The sequence below is a fragment of the Gavialis gangeticus genome, unplaced genomic scaffold (genome assembly GCF_001723915.1).
Source record: "Gavialis gangeticus isolate Ggan-Ray unplaced genomic scaffold, GavGan_comp1, whole genome shotgun sequence".
NCBI lineage: Eukaryota > Metazoa > Chordata > Crocodylia > Gavialidae > Gavialis > Gavialis gangeticus.
The window spans coordinates 60,394,537-60,412,436 of record NW_017729029.1 but is presented as its reverse complement, the minus strand read 5'-3'; the positions used below and the strand labels follow the sequence as shown (position 1 = coordinate 60,412,436).

The window sequence follows — 17,900 nt, the reverse complement described above, 5'->3', positions numbered from 1 at the left end:
GGGGGGGGGGGTGCATGCATTCCACTGCCTTCTCCCCCACCTCTCAAAGGCAGGGGGGCTGGGGAAGGGGTGGTTATGAGCCCATTCCAGCCTGGCAACCCAGGCTGTAGGGGAGTGAAAAGCCCCCAGTGGGGGCTTCCCCCCACCAGCACTGGGCAGACCCCAGCTGGGGGAGCCAGTGCTCAGCTGAGCTGGTGCGTTTGCCCCCCAAACCCCTGCCTCTCACAGCCAGGGGCTAGACAGGGGGCAGGGCTGAGTTGAGCCTAGGCCAGCGAGCTGCTTGCCTGGTTGCTGCAAAGACAATATGCTCCCACTGCTGGAGCTTTCCTTCCCTTTGTCCTGTACAAACAGTGGATTTGGGGGGTAGGGGGTCTTGAGATCTGTTCCCTTGCCCACCCACATCCCACCAGGCTGGCAGGAAGCAGAGGCTTTAGTGCCCTAGTTTTGCAATACTGGAGCAGACAGCACATCTCAGGACTACAAAGCATTCTGGGCTGCTGGGGGACTGTGAATTAACTTGAATTGGGAAGGGATCTAAAACAGAAGTTCCATAAACTAGTTTGACTTAAATCAGTTAAGTCTGATACTACAACCAATGAGGTTTATCTTACACTGGTTTGGGCCATTTTGAAAGTGGTTTATATGCAATGAACTTCTGTTCTGTTTCAGATCACTTAAACTGGTTCATGTGTAACTTCTGTCCCTAACCCAGGGGCACAGGATCAAAGCCTCACACCAGTATTAAACAAATACAATAATGGAAACTTATGCATATGTGAATAAGGTGCAGCTCAGCTCTACCAAATCTGTGCATAAAGGTGTTTAGCAGAATAGTTAAAGACTTTCTACAAACAGAGAATTAAGGTAAACAAAAATAAAACTTCTTCTAACATGTCTGGAAGAACAATTGTATTTGAATAACCATCTTAATCATCAGTTTCAAAATAATAACAATGGTCCTTCAGAAAGTCTGGTTTAAATTATTTGCCTCCCTTCTATCATAAAACAGTATCTCTGTAATCAGACTAAATATTTGCAGGTTTTGTATACCAGGTAAAGAAAAAAACCCACAATATCTATCAACAAAAACAAAGCAGAACCTTTTAGTTCAAACCTGAATTGTATGTGTTGTAACTAACGCTGTGGTATAATAAAATGAGCAATGTAAACAGAAAAAATAGCTGGCCTTCCCTGTTCTTCCTGGTAGACGTGTCAAAGAACTTCAAACTAAAAATATTTAAGAAATCTGCCTATTTTACATCTGTTATATTTCTAGAATGAATAACTGAAAGTTCATGTGAAAGTTCATTTTAAGTTCAAATGTGTCATATTGGGTCATTTACAAGCTAAAAGTTCATTGGAAGGTTAGGTTCTATTTTTTTAAATAAAAAAGTTACTAAAAGAAGCAAGTTGGCCTTATCAGACATTCTGTCATTTGATTATGTTGTGTAATTTTAAGTTAACCTTATTCTTAAAATGTAACCTTTGTAATTTTCTAATGTTCAAAATGCTATAGTGAATAAGCTGTATAAAAAACCTTCAATGATAGATGGGAAATACAATTAAAAAGACAAATTACTCAAAGTTTAAATAGGTTGTTTATCCAGGCTTTTAATCTTGTAGTCTGACCTTCAGATTTGGACTTAAAAGTAAAGCTAGAGTGAACATAATATTTCTGCTTCTGTTGACATAGTTGATAATATTTTAGAGGGTAGTTATATACATGGGTTTTTTTTAAATTGAGCTATGACTCCTTTTAAGGTGACTCAGTCAAGTGGATTGAAAACAAACCTTTATCATGTAATGCCTTCAGTAGTGACTTCCTATACCTGCTTGCATCTGTGTGTGTGCTCGTGTATGTCTGTGTGAGTGTCTGTGTGTGAGTGTGTGTGTATGAGAGAGAGAGACAATGAGCGGATCAATAACAAAAGGAAGGTGAACTGGAATTAAACTGCAATGAAATCTGAAAGACTATTTTCACAATAACACATCCAAAAATATTAAAGTCCTGCAGAAATAGATGGTTTATAGACCTAGTGAGTGTGTTATATTTATTTTAAGAAAATAAATTATGATAAAATATAGGCTAGTCAAGGAGCAGGTTTAATGGGTTGATATAAATTTAAAAAAATAGGTATAAAGTGAATCCTTGTGTGGTAAAACTGTGTTTCAAAAGAACAGACTTAAATAAAGTTGTAGAGAACATGTGGAAACTATGGTAAGTACCTTAGTATGCCAACATAACTGTTATTGACTGTTTTTATACTCAAAATGAGGGTCCTCTTTTTGCAGCAGCACTAACCTGGAATTTCAGTAATGGACACTTGAGAAAAGTCACATGTGACATCTGGTAAGAGATAACGTTGAGGGTTGCCAATTTCATACACCAATTGTTCAGCCACAGTACCGAAAGAGACTAGGCCTCCTGTGTCTGGTGGCTTGGATATAATAAAGTGTCCATCAGAAGAAAATTCAACTATGGGAAACCCCATGTTATGCCTAAAGAATTAAAACATTAAAAAGGTCAATGTTCAGAATGAAAGGGAAAAAAAGTATCATTAATCAATTAACATGCAGCAACTGCCATCAGCCTCTTTATGATAATGACTAAATATCAATAACTAGTAACAGTCAGAACACATCAGAGGATTTTCTTACACACAAGTTCAGGTAAACATTGAATACACTGCAAAGAGAATAAAACTAGCTAAGATAATAAGAACACATACTCATTTAATAGTCTTATTTGTTGCTTAGCAATACAATTTTGATTAAACTGAAAACAGAACCCTAACAGACACCCACTTTAACTAGAAGAGGGGTGAAAAAAGAGCCACAGACAGAGATGCTAAACAAGTGGCTACAGATGTAGGAAAAGTAGTAAAGTAATAGGGACTCATGAAAATACACAGTAGAAATAAAACGGAGGTGAAGGATTTGACCTTTTGACAAAAGAAAATGGAGATGAAGAACTGGCCATACAGCTTGACTGGGAAGACACTGGCTACTGTGGTAGACCAGTTAAAATGGAAAGGAGAGGGAAAACCAAGATTGTAAGATAGAGAGAAGTAATTCTATAGCATTAAAAGATAAACTGAAAGATCTTGGATACAAAGCATTAATTCAAGCCATTAAAGCAATTCTCTGCACATTGTAAAAGTAATAACAGAAAACAGAAGATATTTAAAGCAATTACTAAGACAAAATTCTGCCCTATAAGATTATAAAACTCAAAAGGGAAGAGAAATGTGATGCAAAGCAAGGGGGGGAAAAGCACTCTGACAAAGAACAACACAATCTAATTGCACAGGGAAAAACCAAGAAATAAACAAGAGGTGTTAACAGATACAGTGCCATCACTGCTGAAGTGCAGTGGGCTCTTCATGGGTATCTGGAGGAAATCTAAAGACCTACTTTACTAGTTTTAAATGCTCTTTTTTGTTTTAAATAACTTTTCTAAGTAGAAGCAGTGATCAAAAAGACATCTGAAATTAAAGCAAAGCTTTTATAACTTCTGAAAAGGCCACAAGAAGGTAGAGATTTGCCCAAGTAAAATTTTCCGAAGACAGGAAAAGAGTAAATGATAAAATTAAATCAACTAACTAGCCGCAGCCCACCCTCTCTTCCCCCAAGTCTTTCTAAAGGTCTAATGCTAAGTAGTGTGGGTATGAGAATTCCCACTGAAGCCAGTGATCATCAAGCCCTAAGTGCATCCTTAAAACAGTTTGTTCATTTTATTTTTATACTCTGGCTCTAATATGGGTAGTGTATTGTACATATAACAAAATTGGTCGCAAAAAGGTTAGATGGACAAAGTCTGGATAATATATAGACACAACATTTTAAAGGAAGTAAGCGAAGAAACCAATGACCTCTTAATTGACATTTGTAAAGTTCATGGGAGCCTGGAGAGATTCCTTAGCAATGGGAAGCTACAAACATAACTCCATTATTTAGAAAAAGGATTAAGAGACAAACTGCAGTTACAGATCAGAAAGTTTAACATTGTACCACATTTGGAAAATAGGGTAATATAAGAGGACAAATAGGAAAGATGCTTCATTATCTGGTCTCTGAGGTAGCAGCCCAGTTTTACAAGTAAGGAACAGGCACAGGAAGACAAAGTGACTGGCCCAAGGCCATGAAGCTAGTCAGAGAGAGAAGGTGGACTAGAACTAGGGAGTTCTTGGCTACTAGTACATTGCCCAACATCATTATACCATGCTGCCTCTCTGTACTGAATACAATAAATGACATAAAACTGCAATATTAAACACCCTTCCTGAAGGTTGGATCTAGCCTTCTCAAAGCACCCATGCAAATCTAATTCTTCAAAATATAAGTGTTCATTTCCTTTAAGAGGGATTGCCTGTTAGTCAGACCCAGCATAGCTCCCAGAATAAAAGGAGCAGTGCAGGAATCAGTTAAGAAATCCTGTCAGCCAGAATCCTTACTCTAGTTGGTGCAAGTCTCCTTATAATAGACAAACACCTACCAGGCCCAGCAGCAATACTTGGAATGGTTGTATTTTTTGTTTAAATTTAACTGCTTATGTCATTCAGTGTGGGTCTCTGAAACTGAGGGGCAGACATTCTACCTAAACACAGGTTGCTTAGAAGAAACTCTTTTTTTTTTTTTTAAATTGAGCCACGTTTTCATTCCTGATTCCAAGTTAACTGAATCTGTTTAGTTCCCAAGCAATGTACTAAAGGGTTTTCACTAGTCACAAACCCTGCTGGTAAGAGGTTGAATCAAGTGTGTATGATGATAGAAGTTTTTGTTGGCTATTAAAAACAAAATGCCAGGATATGGATATGGAAAAGTAGTGAAAATAAATACCAGAAAAGCTTATTTGACTTTAATAACTAGACCAAGGGAAAATGTAGTATGTCTCTAAAGTCTACAGAAATAAGTATTTCGGAACTTTGAGTGTTTCACTTGGCAACTTCAATTTCCTTTTAAATACATTAATTAATGGAATTTCTCAGGTTATTTTAAAAAGAAAAAAGAAAGAAACTAAAGAAGTGTCCCCATGTGCAATCATTTGCTAGACTGTAACAGAATACACTGTAATACATAATATATGCAAACAGTGAGACAGGTATCTTATCTCCTTGCAGAGATGTTCTAAAAGCATACTGGTACTCAACGCTCCGTGGGAACTATGCTTTAACAATAATGCTTCCACATATACAGTGCTCCACCCAAAGTTCAAAACCAACTGCCTAGCAGCAATGCACTTATATTCAAACAACACTGATTCAGTCAATTGACTTGATGGCTCATTATTATCTACTGGATTCCTGCTAATAGCTCTTCACTCCACAGGTGTTAATGTCTCTATCCCCCTTTTAATGGTCAAGATGTTCCACTAATCCAGATCAAGCAATCCTTTGTTCAGAAATTTTGTTGCCTGTTTGCTAGCCCTATTCTCTCTTCTCCTATTTCACAGCCCTGCAAGCTGTTTTGGCATTTCTCAAAATCCTAGATACAACCATGGACTCCAGTCTTCATCCACAGTTAGCTTCAGCTTTTGGCTGAGCAGCCAAGCTGCTGCCAGTTCAACTGTGAAAGGGTTTTACCTGAATAGGAAAGGGATGGTGTGCAAGCTGAAGTTTAGGTTCTGTCCCTGCTTTATGCAGCCATAACTCTAGAAAAGTCTTTTTTTTTCATTCTGCCTTCCCAAAACATGGTGCGTGAATTATTTGTGGGCATGTGGTATGCTAGAAAATTTGGTATGCTGACCACAAGGCAGACCTGGGGCAGAAGAAATTAAGAAGTAAAGATCTGTAGAAGGCAACAGAGTACATCAAAACATTTGAAATCTGTTAAAAAACACACTGAGATGGACACAATTAATACAAGCTCGTACAACAGACAAAGAAAGCACATAGAAGAGTACAAGCAAACTTGGTACAACAGATAAAAACCTATGGAGAAAGGTTTAAATAAGTTCATAAATCAACAAATTGTAAGGTGTGTCACCAAAATTGATGTGGTCATATCTGGACAATGAGATGTTCCTAGCTTGTGATACATAACATCATTGGGTTACAGTGGCATGATCAGCAATATGCCTGGTTTTCAAAAAAACACTGGAAATATTTTTGTGATGTATAAGCACTTATAATGGATAAAAGGGTGGTAAAGAGAATGTGAGCTTAGTCATCCCCAGTTTCACAAAGTGATACAAACTACAGCTCTGCAGGAATTTTTCAATGAAAGGTTTTTCTAGTTCTGGGATTTCTAATTAAGTAAAGAGAAAGAGACACCCACCCACTCTGCTCTATCTGATCTAGAGCAGGGACGTAAATGTTTTTTCAACATCTATGGTTAGCAGTTGCTATTCTGTGACTCTCTCTCTCTCTGCTGTTTTATGAAAAACATGCAAAAGGTCTCATTTTTATCTGCATGAGAATTAAACCAAATGTCAAAATTTCAAAATTTTTTCATGAAATGAAATGGAATTCTTGTTTTCTATCCAGCCCTATTACAGAGTAAACCCTTGTCCTTTTACTGACTAAACTCTTGGGATTCATTGCAAGAAAATAATTAGACTGTTTCCACTGCCCCCCTGCCTTGGGTTTCTATCATGGGACAGTAACTTAAAATTGTGGTCACAGCTCACAAAGCCCTAGCAGAGAAGTTGCCCTGGGTTTGACCTGTTCTGGCACTTTGGTCATTCCCCTCCCTGGCCAACACTGCTACATGAAAAATGACCCTCACTTGCTCCAGGCCCTGGCAGACTGAATTAGTAAAAATCCAGATTGCAGATGTTTATCACCCAAGATGCAATGATCTGGCATTACCCAGTTTAGCAAACTGTTGCAATCCTCATTGGTATAGCAAAGGAAATACACCACAGACACTGAGTAATTGAACTTTGCCAAAGGACAGCTATAATGATGGAGTCCAAAGTTCAGCGTGTACCCATTATTAAGAGAATTACTTTGGCCTAAAACTATAGTTTGACTACAAGAAAAATCTCACAGAAGGAAGCAGTATATAGCAATACACAAAATTCTGAAGGGAAGTTAATATGATTTCAATAATGCTATTTGATAAAGCAATTTGAAAACAAGAGGTTGGAGGTTAAATTTAAAGGAAACAATTGCAATTTCTTGACATATCAATTGGCTCAAATATGGAAACAGCCAAAGTCCACAACAGAAGCAAATAATATAAATAAGTTTTTAAAAACCAGACAAATTTTTGGATGAAATTGTGGCATGCACTGTTGCTTGTCTCATAAGTCTTGTGTTGACTGAGATAATATTAAGTCACTATATATGTTCTAGATTTACAAGAAGGCATCTTAAAAATATTTGTGTCTATTATATAAAATTTGTAGTGATGTTGTAGTTGCGATGGTCATGAATTATACAACAGGCAAGGATTTTCTACAGTGATACCTTTTACTGGACCAACTGCATAGCTGAGATAGAATTAGACAAGGTTTCATATGCAAGACATTCTTCTCTTCAGACCTGACAAAAACTATTCTGTGCTGGCTTTCACTCCTCAGACCTGATGAAGAATGTCTGGCATGTGAAAGCTTGTCTGACTCTATACCAACTATGTACTTGGTCCAATAAAAATATCACGAATAGGGATGTAAGAGGCAAGAAATCCTTGCCTCACACATATATTTTCTCAATATTTTACTGTAAAATTGAGATGGTGTCTGGTAGCTTGAATGAAACAAAACATCAAAAACAAAATCTAAAAAAACCTACTGTGGCCAGAACTTTATCCATTTCTCTCCTATCAAGCATTTGGCTAGCAAGAAATGAAAGGAGATGCTTAGAGGGACATCTTGTAGAAGGTTAAAGGTATTCTTTAAGAACATGTTAGAAGACATGTTCTGATACATTCTAAAACTAGTAGAGACATGGCAAGTTCTTTGTTAGAGCATACTAGCTACGGAAGCTTAAGCTCCCTACTAGCTTCAACTTAACAAGCTAACCTTAATAAAGCACAACCTACTTTGTCCAAAACTTGTTTTAGAATGTTAGTTAGAAAATACTAACTAGCACATTCCAAAAACCCTCCAAAAAGAACAGTTAGTTTCCTTACAGAGTGATTGTTGGCCTTTGAGATCTTGTAGTTAGTATGGATTCATTGCAAGTGTGCACATGCATTATGTACATAGGATCAGATTATTTTGACTAGCAGCTCCAAAGAGGGTCACTTGTGCACTCCAGGGTTGTGCGAAGCTTCAGTGGCCGATTCAATTTGGAGAAGATTCAGCCCAATTTGGAGGCCGAATCACGGAGTCCGAATTCAATCAGGAGACCAAAAAAACCGTCCAAATCGATTCAGAGCCTCCAAATTGATTCGGAAAAGTTTTGGAAAAAAAAGTGGAGATTCAGAAGGCAGTCTTTCAGGGGAACAGAAACTGAAAAGAGGGACAGGGAGCAGGGGGGGCAAGACTGACATCTGTAGCTGGCCAGTGACTTTCCCTGAGTCCCCTTCTAATCACAGTGCTCTGGGGGAGGGACATAGAAACAGCTACCATCCCTGCAAAATTTCATCCCACTGTGCCTTAACACACACACAAAGTCACACATTTCATGAGTTTTGCTTGTCAGCACCTAGAGGTGCAGTTTCCCATAAACCCCTGCACTTATCTCCTTGAAACTTGGCAGACTTCATGCCCTCAGAAGAGGCTACCATTCCTGCAGTTTTCATCCAAATCTGCCATAAAATGACAAAGTTATAGGTATTTCAGTGATTCCCCATTATAGTCTATGGCCAAATAACTGAATCTCTCTGAATCAGCGCCAAATCTTCCAAAGCCGATTCAGCCAAATCAATCCGGGACAGTGATCCGAATCTCCAAATCGAATCACTGTCCTCCGAATCAGCCGAATTCAAATCCGAATTGAATACTTCCCTATTTGCAAAGGCCTAATGCACTCTATGCCTCCTCTTGAACCATAGGAGGGCATAAATGCCAGGATGCCTATAGTCACCCTTAAGTCCCTGGCAATTCAAAGATTATAGCAGCTTTAAAGGGCTAGAGAGTGGTTATGAGAGCGACATTAACTATAAACATCTCAAAGAACAATATTTATATCATAAAGTTACTGTTTGTTCTTTCTTCAATTTTTTGTCAGTTTAGATCTCACTGTAGGTGACTGGCAGGCAGTGGAGCACTCTCCCCTCATGATGATGAGAATGCTGCGTTCCAGTTGCATAAGCTGAACAGTGTCCTGAAGTACTGCTTTCATCCATGTGGCATCTGACCTCCTGCAAACTATTCTAATAGCTCTAAACTCCACCCAGCTGATATGAAGCTTTTCATCTTTAAACTAAGTCCCTTAATCTGTAGGTGGCACAGGTGGGATTTTCTTATTTTCCCTGACATGTCATTGATTAAAATGTTCGCCAGGAGAAAGCAGAAAATGATACCTCTCCATGCATGTGTTTGGGTTGCTTCCACTATCTCAGTTTTGCAATGATATGAGGAGGAATCACAACCTCCTGGTTCATTTTATACAGTGGAACCCATCTATTTTACAGAGCTAGGTTCCTAGCTCCTCTATGAAAGTGTGCATTTACAAAGTACCTGGGGATACAGACAGCCACAGCAAACAGCAAACAGACTGCAGAGGTGACCCAAGTTCTTTGCTGTGAATTGGATTTCAAAGGGCGACTTTTTTCTAAGCAGGTGCACAGAACCACTAGACTGCTCCAGCTGCAGAGAGAAGGAGCCACAGTAATGGCTTATTTTTAATTCAGAAACCTGCTGTGAATTAAGCAAGTTGCAAAGCACTCAGAAACAAATGATCCAGATTCTACTGTATTTCACTGGAGAGGAGACTGACCCACAGTTGGAGTACTAAGTGAAGTCTGGCAAATGTATTTATGTGTATACACTTACATATGGCTTAGCAGCCCCAGAAAAAAGGTACATCAGTGAATTAGGTTTGAATTCTATCCCAAGCAGTACCAACAATAGATGAGCCCTCAGGAAGGTGAAAATAATTCTCTATTTTTCCTTTTTTTAAAAGGAAATATCCTTCAATGTTCTACCATGTAAAGGTAAGCTTCCTTCAGAAATCTGACTGAAAAAAATGATTGGTAGAGTGTCTAAAGAGAGTAGTGTGAAGTAAGAAAGGAACCAAGGTCATGGGTCAATTCCCTTTCTGCCCTTCTATATGAGTATAAAGTGGCATTCAGTGCACTGTGGCCCCAGTAGACCACAGCTAGTCAAAAAAGTCTGATCTTTGCACATCTATCACAAGTGCATTTACAGCAGGATCCATGACTAGACTAAAAAGTGTTCTGTGCAAGATATAACATTTGAGGTCTACACTGCAAAATTCTGTTGGCAGCTAGAAGTGAAAAAATCCATACCCACCCTCCCAATTGATATAACATCATCAGTAAAACCGCTGGTGTAGATTCAGCTACGCTGACGAATGGCTGCTTCCATCAGCTTAGCTCATGCTGTCTGGGGAGATGACACAGATACACAAGCAGGAAAACTCCTCCTTTTGGCCTATGCTTTGTTTTCATTAGAGGGTCTCTGCCTTTATAGCTGTAAGCAGGCTCTGACAGTGCAGACAGCCCTCAGCAACTACTGACTGCTCTTTGACTCTCCATGATTTGTGATGAGTATGGTTATGGCCAAAACAGCTACATACTAATCTTAACTTCTTGACTTAGGGCAAAGTGGCAGTATTTATCAGCATCTCAAAGTAATTACTCTCCTAATTAGATTTACTTAATTCTTTCCTGGATTTAGTTTTGCTCTTCAAATATTTTCTAGACACCAAATAATCAGGAACAGGACTGCCTTGGTTAAATGAAACAGACACATGGAATGTACATCTTCAGTATGTTGCTACCATAATAGTTCCCTTTGTCTCAGGATATAGTCCTGCTTTCAATGGTGCATAATATGTTAAACAGGAGTGCTAATAGTATCAAAGAGTTCAGTAACAGCATAAAACACTCTCTAGAACAGTTTGCTAAAAATATCTCAACACCAGTCAGTGAATTTCTGACTAAATATAAAGCCATAATTATATAAAAGGGATGGTGTAATTATTGGTGGCTGTATTCACTGCAAACCAATAATGAATGAGACAGCAACAAAATAAAATCCAACCTCAATCGATTAGAACAGCTTATAAATTTACAATTCAAAATTAGGGCACTGCCTCAATACTTTGTATTACTCTCAACTGCTCATAAAAAATAGAAGAACTATTAAGAGAAGGGTAAGTTTGCACAGCAAAGCATTCATCTGCTACAAAAGACCCACATTAAAATTGTAAGAACTACTTTATTTCAGCCCTCTTCTATGCAGCCAAATAAGATCACATTGTTTCCAACTGCAACTAGTAACAGACTTTTCATAAAAGTTTAAAGCTTCACATGGACAACTCTATCACATCCAGTGCTCTATTGTAATGCAAAGCAAATATCATAATGTAACTTAGGATAGAATGATGACTTTAACTCTGATTTTGGTGGCTTTACTAAGTTTAAATTAAATAGCTTTGTTTACATATATTCAGTCTTGCTGTATACATTTAAACAATCAACAAGAGGCTTGTAGGTCTAAATCTTGATCTATAACTTCCAGCTTTGTTTTTGTTTACAGATTAGGCAAATCCATGCCTTTCACTCCTTCTCAACAATACGTTTGGATGTTCTGTTCTCAGGAGTTGACAGGGTATAGATTGCCCAACTATACTATAAGAATGATATGACATGCAAACTTGGAAGCAAATCCATTTTTGTATGTGCCTGATTGTGTGTTTGTAAGAGAGAGAGAGAGAGATTGCCATGTAAGCTAAGTATGGATGTTCAAAAAGCTCCTTGCGGAAAGTGTTCTAACCATCATGTTTTACTTAAAGTGCTATAAGTTAGAGATGGAGCAATTCTCTGTTTTCACTGTTCAGTGTGGAGCCTGCCCGTACTGGCCAAGGCCCGCAGGTGAGGGGTACTCCCACATGAACCCCAGAAGGCTGCTAGAGCAGCCCCTCTCCCAAGCCCCACACTCCATTAGCTGGTGACTGTCAGCAGTGGCTGCAGGGGAAGTGGGGAAGGGAGCCCCCATGCCATGCAGCATCCCCCATTGCTGGGTTGGGTCTCAGGTGGGGCTAGACTGGGTCTTTGCAGCAAGGGGGCTCCTTCCCACCACTCCCAGCTTCTGGAATGGCCAAAAGCTGGGCCAGGCACTTTCATGCTGCAGCTGCTGGCTGCAGCTGTCAAGAAGCTGGGACAGAGGGGAGGAAGCCCCCTGCCACATGGACCAGGCTCAGTCCCCTCTCCCCAAGACCCAACCCAGCAATCTTGGGGGGCAGGGGCACATGGCATGGGAGCACCCTTCCCCCACCCACCCCAGCCTCTTGGCAGCTGCAGCATGATACTACCTGGCCCAACTTTTGGCTGTACTGGGAACTGGGCCTGGGTGGGTAGCACCCCCACTGTGCAGATCCAGCCTGACCCCCCTGAAGACCCTACCTAGCAATCTGGGGGCACCACGCAGCATGGGAGCTCCCACTCCTCACCTGCCCCAGGCTCTTGACAGCTACAGCACGAGACTGCCTGGCCTGGCTTTTGGCCACACTGGGAACTGGGGGTGGGGGAAAGGAGTCCCAATCCAGCAATCTGCAGGGAAGCGGGGGAGAATGCATGGCACAGGGGCTCTATTTCCCCACCCCCTGACTGGCTGTGTAGAAAGACAGAGCCTTTTCTGTCTCCTCTCTGCAACAGCATGGGGGCAGGTTTAAGTCTTGGTCAGCCAGAGGAGATGAGCACCAGTTGAAGCTAGCAAGCTGCCCAGAGAGGGGCCTTTGGGATATCGGGGGAATGCAACCTACTTTGACTCAAGATGAAATATAGTACAGATATTCAATTAAGTGCTCTAACCTAAAGGGCTTTAGTCTCATGCCACATCCATCCAGGGTTAATTTAGAGCAGGATCTTCCATTTTTAAAGCTCTTTATGTGTCTGTTCTGTTACAGCTGTAAATCACTTTATGTGCACTTAATGCACAATAAATGTAATGTCTGTACCCAGCCCTACTGTGTAGTCTACAGAGAAAATAAAATAAGGGCTCTAACAACTCAAGCCCAGGCGGTGAAATTCTGATAAAGGTTTTCTAGAGAGGGTTTTTGCAGTAACTACGAAGCTGCATGCAGATGTACACAGAAATCATGTCTTACTGGCAACATAGAGGTCCCTTATATTTCCTGAGTTTTGGTGGTTGGTTGCAGATAATTCAGCATTACACAGACATTATGTTTAATTTAATTAGAATCATAGAAAATTAGGGTTGAAAGGGATCTCAGGAGGTCACCTAATTTAATCCCCTACTCAAAGCAGGACCATCCCCAACTAGATCATTCCAGCCAGGACTTTGTTGAGCCAAAATTATACAGGTCATTTTCAAAAAGCTGTTAAAAAGTTAGTTTCTTCTATACTAGGTAAGAATCATACTATAGGATGTATAATCATATCTGCCAGCTGCTGCTGGATCTTTCAGTGAACCTTGCAAGCTTGCTAGTGATCTACTGACAGCGAAGATAATGTGACTCCATTTTAATCATTACTGTAATAACCAGAAATGTCACTAAAGAATGACTGGTTAAGGAATAGCAAATCCTGCATCAGCGCAGGGAGTTGGACTCCATAAGAAAATGCAATCAGCACCAATATGACAATAATATCCCGACTTTAACCACCATGATACATTGTACACAGTTTTGTTAATAAACCCACCCACACACACACATTATACATAAGGTAAACCCACCCACACATAGATATAAGTTAATTTTCCTTTAATACAGTTTATGTACACGTATATTTAATGTAGTGTTACATATTATAAACCTCTTTGAATTAAACCACACAGTTCTGTCATATGGTATCAGATGCTCCCAGAAACAAAGAATTAACCAGCATTTTTATGAGAAAACATACTTTCTTTTGCTCATTATTTCATACAACAAATCACTCTTCTGGAATCCCAGTTGTATGGAGTTTTTAAGCAGTGTGACAGGGAACTCTAGCCCTGTTACTAGGAAGTGGGGCAGCCCCTTTAAGAACAGAGATTACAGAGCATAGCTTGCCAGCAGAGCAGGGGTTAAAGGGTAGCCCTGCAGCCTGGTCAGCTGACTGGGGGCTATCACATGACCAGGAAAGAACTCAGGCCAGAGCTATATAAGCCCTGGGTTGAGCCAGCTGGGGGACAGCCAGCCCAGGCTGTGGCTGATTGTGGGCTCCTGAATGTCCAGGAGACTGAAAGAAAACAGCTCTACAGGCTGGGGCACAGGACAGAGCAACCCAGAGAGAAAGAGACATGGGGTAAGCAGTCATGGTGCCTGTATTAATTTTTCTTCTTTGTTATAGCCTAGGGGCTTAGCGTTCCTGTTATAGTTTAAACCGGCGGTTTGGGTTGGGACAATAAGGGGAGGTTTTTGGAGGTTCCATTAATGCCTGAGAGACATGTGATAGCCTTGAGCCCTGCCAGCAGCAGGCTCAAGGCTCAGGCAGTTACTGAGCCCAAAGTGAGCAGAGAGAGTGCTAGGCAGCAGCCACACAGGGACCTGGGACCTGGTGTAAATGTGAGCTAAAGCTTTAAAGCCAGGCCCAATGCAGTGGGACAAGGCTACATGGCTTAGCTAAAGTGAGGGAGAAGAGGGTAGGGAGGCCAAAGCCCCAACAGTGACAACAGTAACATCTGCAAGGCATGGGGCACAGTGTAGGGATGCTACGGAGCCATGGAATTAGCCTGTAGCACCCCTACACTAAGACAGGAGATCCTGACATCTTGGTGTTCTTTGGAGTGAAGACCAGGTATGGAAAGCCCTGGGGCAACCTCCCCTTTGAGAACCAGAACAACCATCAAGACATGGCAGGATAGTGAAGGGGAGACTGTTTCCAGAAGTAAATCAGAATAAAGGAGACTCTGGAGTGCCTCCAGGGGTTTTCAACCACCCTGGGGATATGCCCTGTTACAGCAGTTTCAAAGTACAGTTTGATATAGTCATCGAGGGGATATGCCTATAAATATATCAGCCTTATGTCCTGCTACCAAGAACACTAAAGGTCAAATTCTGTCCCACCTATTAGACACATAAGTGGACTTAGGTGCCTAAGTATGAGCCTATTCCACTGTGCTCAAGTCCCTGAAAAACTGTCAGTACAAAAGGTGGGCAAGTGTTCCTTCTCCTCACTGTTTTCATGTTCTAACTCATTCTCAACAGATGGGGTATAATGAAAGTAGATCTATTACTGCATCTTCAGGGACTCAAATAGAATTGAACAGAATCACACTTAGACACCTGAGTACACTTCAATGCCTAGCAGGTATGATAGAATCAAAGTAAACTCTTTCAATTGATTTTTAACTAGTCATGATAATCAATAGGATCCTGAGGTGTAGGAAGACATATCTGAATAACTACTGTCTGAGAGAAGAAGATCTGACAAGATGCTGAATATTTCTTTTGATGTGGTTAGTGTCATTTCCTATATAAAAGCCATAGGTGTTCAAAAGCCATAGCAAAGACACTACTTTCAGTACTAAAATGTAGTTCATAGAGGAAAAAGTCTTGGTGATTCAACTGAGGGATAGGCAAAATAATGTCTAACCTACCAGTATCAAGCATGAAGACAAAAAGGAATGATATCAGTTCTTTCCAAAAAGTAAAAGATAAAAAAATAGAAAAACAATGCACAGAACAACAAATGGGCAGACTGTAATCAGCGATAAGACTCTATTTGAGCATAGTGAGCTCTAGATAATCAGGATAGATTAGGACAGTAAGGAAGACTGATATTTTACAAGAGTGTCTTGAAATGGAAAAATATTCAAAGACCAAAAGAATAGAGGACATAAGGTAGAAAACTCTGAACACAGAAACAGCAGAAAACTTGGAATCAGTGGCTATTTATTTTTCTTTCTCCAACACACACGTTTATGCTATTGACACAGCTCCCTACCAGTCTGGTACAGCATGCCAGTCTGTGAATATTCCACCTGTACTCTGAGCACCACATTCAATGAGATGGCCTGCAAGACTAGAAAACAAAACAGACTTTAGTGACTAAATATGATGAATAACAAGCTGTCACCAATCTAAAAATATAATAGTACAATTTCAGCAGAGTTAAGTAACATAAGGAAAAACCTTTAGATCCTCTCCTTAATCTTAACCTCTGATGCTGTTTGATATATATAAGTCAATATTTATAAAGCTAACTAGTGAGTTTGAATGTCCAATGTAAGAAACCTTAAGAGACTTGATCTTCAGAGGAAAAGAAAAATCAAGACTTCCTGAAAATCAGGCTCCTATAATGTGTCTCAAGCTTAGCACCCAAAAATCAGTACTCACTTTTGAAAACCTTAGCCTAAATTCAATATTTGTATCTACCATGCTGTTAAAAACTAAATGAAGAAAACCCCATCAACATTATTGTTTAAAGCATGGCTGTCCAACTTCTGGGCAGGCAGGGGCAACAAACCTGGGAGGGTTGCACACCAAGCATGCCACAGACTCAGGGGGCCGCGTGCTGCACGGGCAAGAGGGCACCTCCCCTCAAATCCCTCCTACCATGTGGGCTGCCCTGCACTCCCCCTGCTGCACATAGTGTGAGCAGGCCAATAGGGCTGTGCGACGCTTCAGTCGCTGATTCAATTCTGAGATTTGGCCTGATTCGGCAGCCAAATCTTTGAATCAAATCAGAAGACCAATTAATCTCTCTGAATCAAATTAGAAGCCTCCGATTTGATTCAGAAAGGTTTGATGATTAGGCCACAGACACAACTTTATATGTTTTTTCTACATACCTCGAGGTACTAGGCATGGCTCGTGAACGCTAAGATGGTGGGGCAGATGGAGCGTCCCACGGGAGCACAGTGGGGTCTGCCACACGCTCGGTGACAGATGCGGGAGTGGACCAGTCAGCGACTGATGCCTCCTGGGTCTGGTGGGGCACCCGGGGTCCCCCTGCAGCTGATCACCAAGCCAGGGAGGTGTGTGTGGGGGTGGGGCCCTGAGCACTTAGCAGCAGACCTGGAAGTGGACCAGAAGTATTTCCAATCCACTTCTGGGTCTGCCGCCAAGCGTGCGGGCTCCCCCTGCCCTCCGTGCTCTTGTAGGACACTCCATCTGCCCCACCATCTCAATGCTCACAAGCCATGCCTGGTACCTTGACATACATAGAAAAAACATATAAATCTGCATCTATGGCCAAATCACTGATTCTCCAAATCAGAATCGACTCTGCAGATTCGGATTCTGCCGAATCAAAATCGGGACAGTGATCGAAATCAGCAACTCGAATCATTGTCCCCCAAATTGGGCCAAATCCAAATCCAAATCAAATACTGCCTGCTTTACACACCCCTATAAGCCAGCTCCATCCCTCTCTTGACCGCACTTGGCAAAGGAGGGGATGGAAGGGGAGAAGCAGAGAGGCAGCCAGGCCGGAGCCCATAGGCGGCATGCTAACACTTTGAGGGCCAGCTGGACAGCCCTGATTCAAAGGACTGCACCCTAAAGGGATAGTATTCTTCATTAATGAGTATGTATTATGTGTCTTAAAAATAAACTAACACTATTTTTTGTATCTAGGATATCATTATATAGAAAAGGATTACAGATAAAATAGTGGTCCAACTGCAACCAGTGGTCAACAGCAGCTGACTTTAATGGAGCTAGAGTCACCTTCCATATTTACCTCTTAAGCAACAAAGAGTTCAAAAATAATGTTAATAGGTTCACTGAGATAATCATATAAGAGTACCATGTGTTTTTTTTAAACTTGCAAGGGACATTCTGACTTCTTACTTTGACTTCTTTCATAACACATCAGACTGAACCCAGTAATTCCTGAACCTAACTTTACAGGCTATACTTTTCTATATA

The 17,900-nt window shown here is 40.7% G+C and overlaps 1 protein-coding gene across 1 annotated transcript in view; it reads right to left on the bottom strand.

Moving 5' to 3' along the window:
- Positions 1–17,900, bottom strand: part of LOC109300836 — a 115,358-nt gene that overhangs the window by 78,668 nt on the left and 18,790 nt on the right. Inside the window, exons 7-8 of the mRNA XM_019521680.1 lie at positions 15,973–16,050; positions 2,303–2,499 (exon numbers count right to left, since the gene is read on the bottom strand). Coding sequence (XP_019377225.1) covers positions 2,303–2,499; positions 15,973–16,050 — 275 coding nt within the window. The remainder of the gene's footprint in view (positions 1–2,302; positions 2,500–15,972; positions 16,051–17,900) is intronic.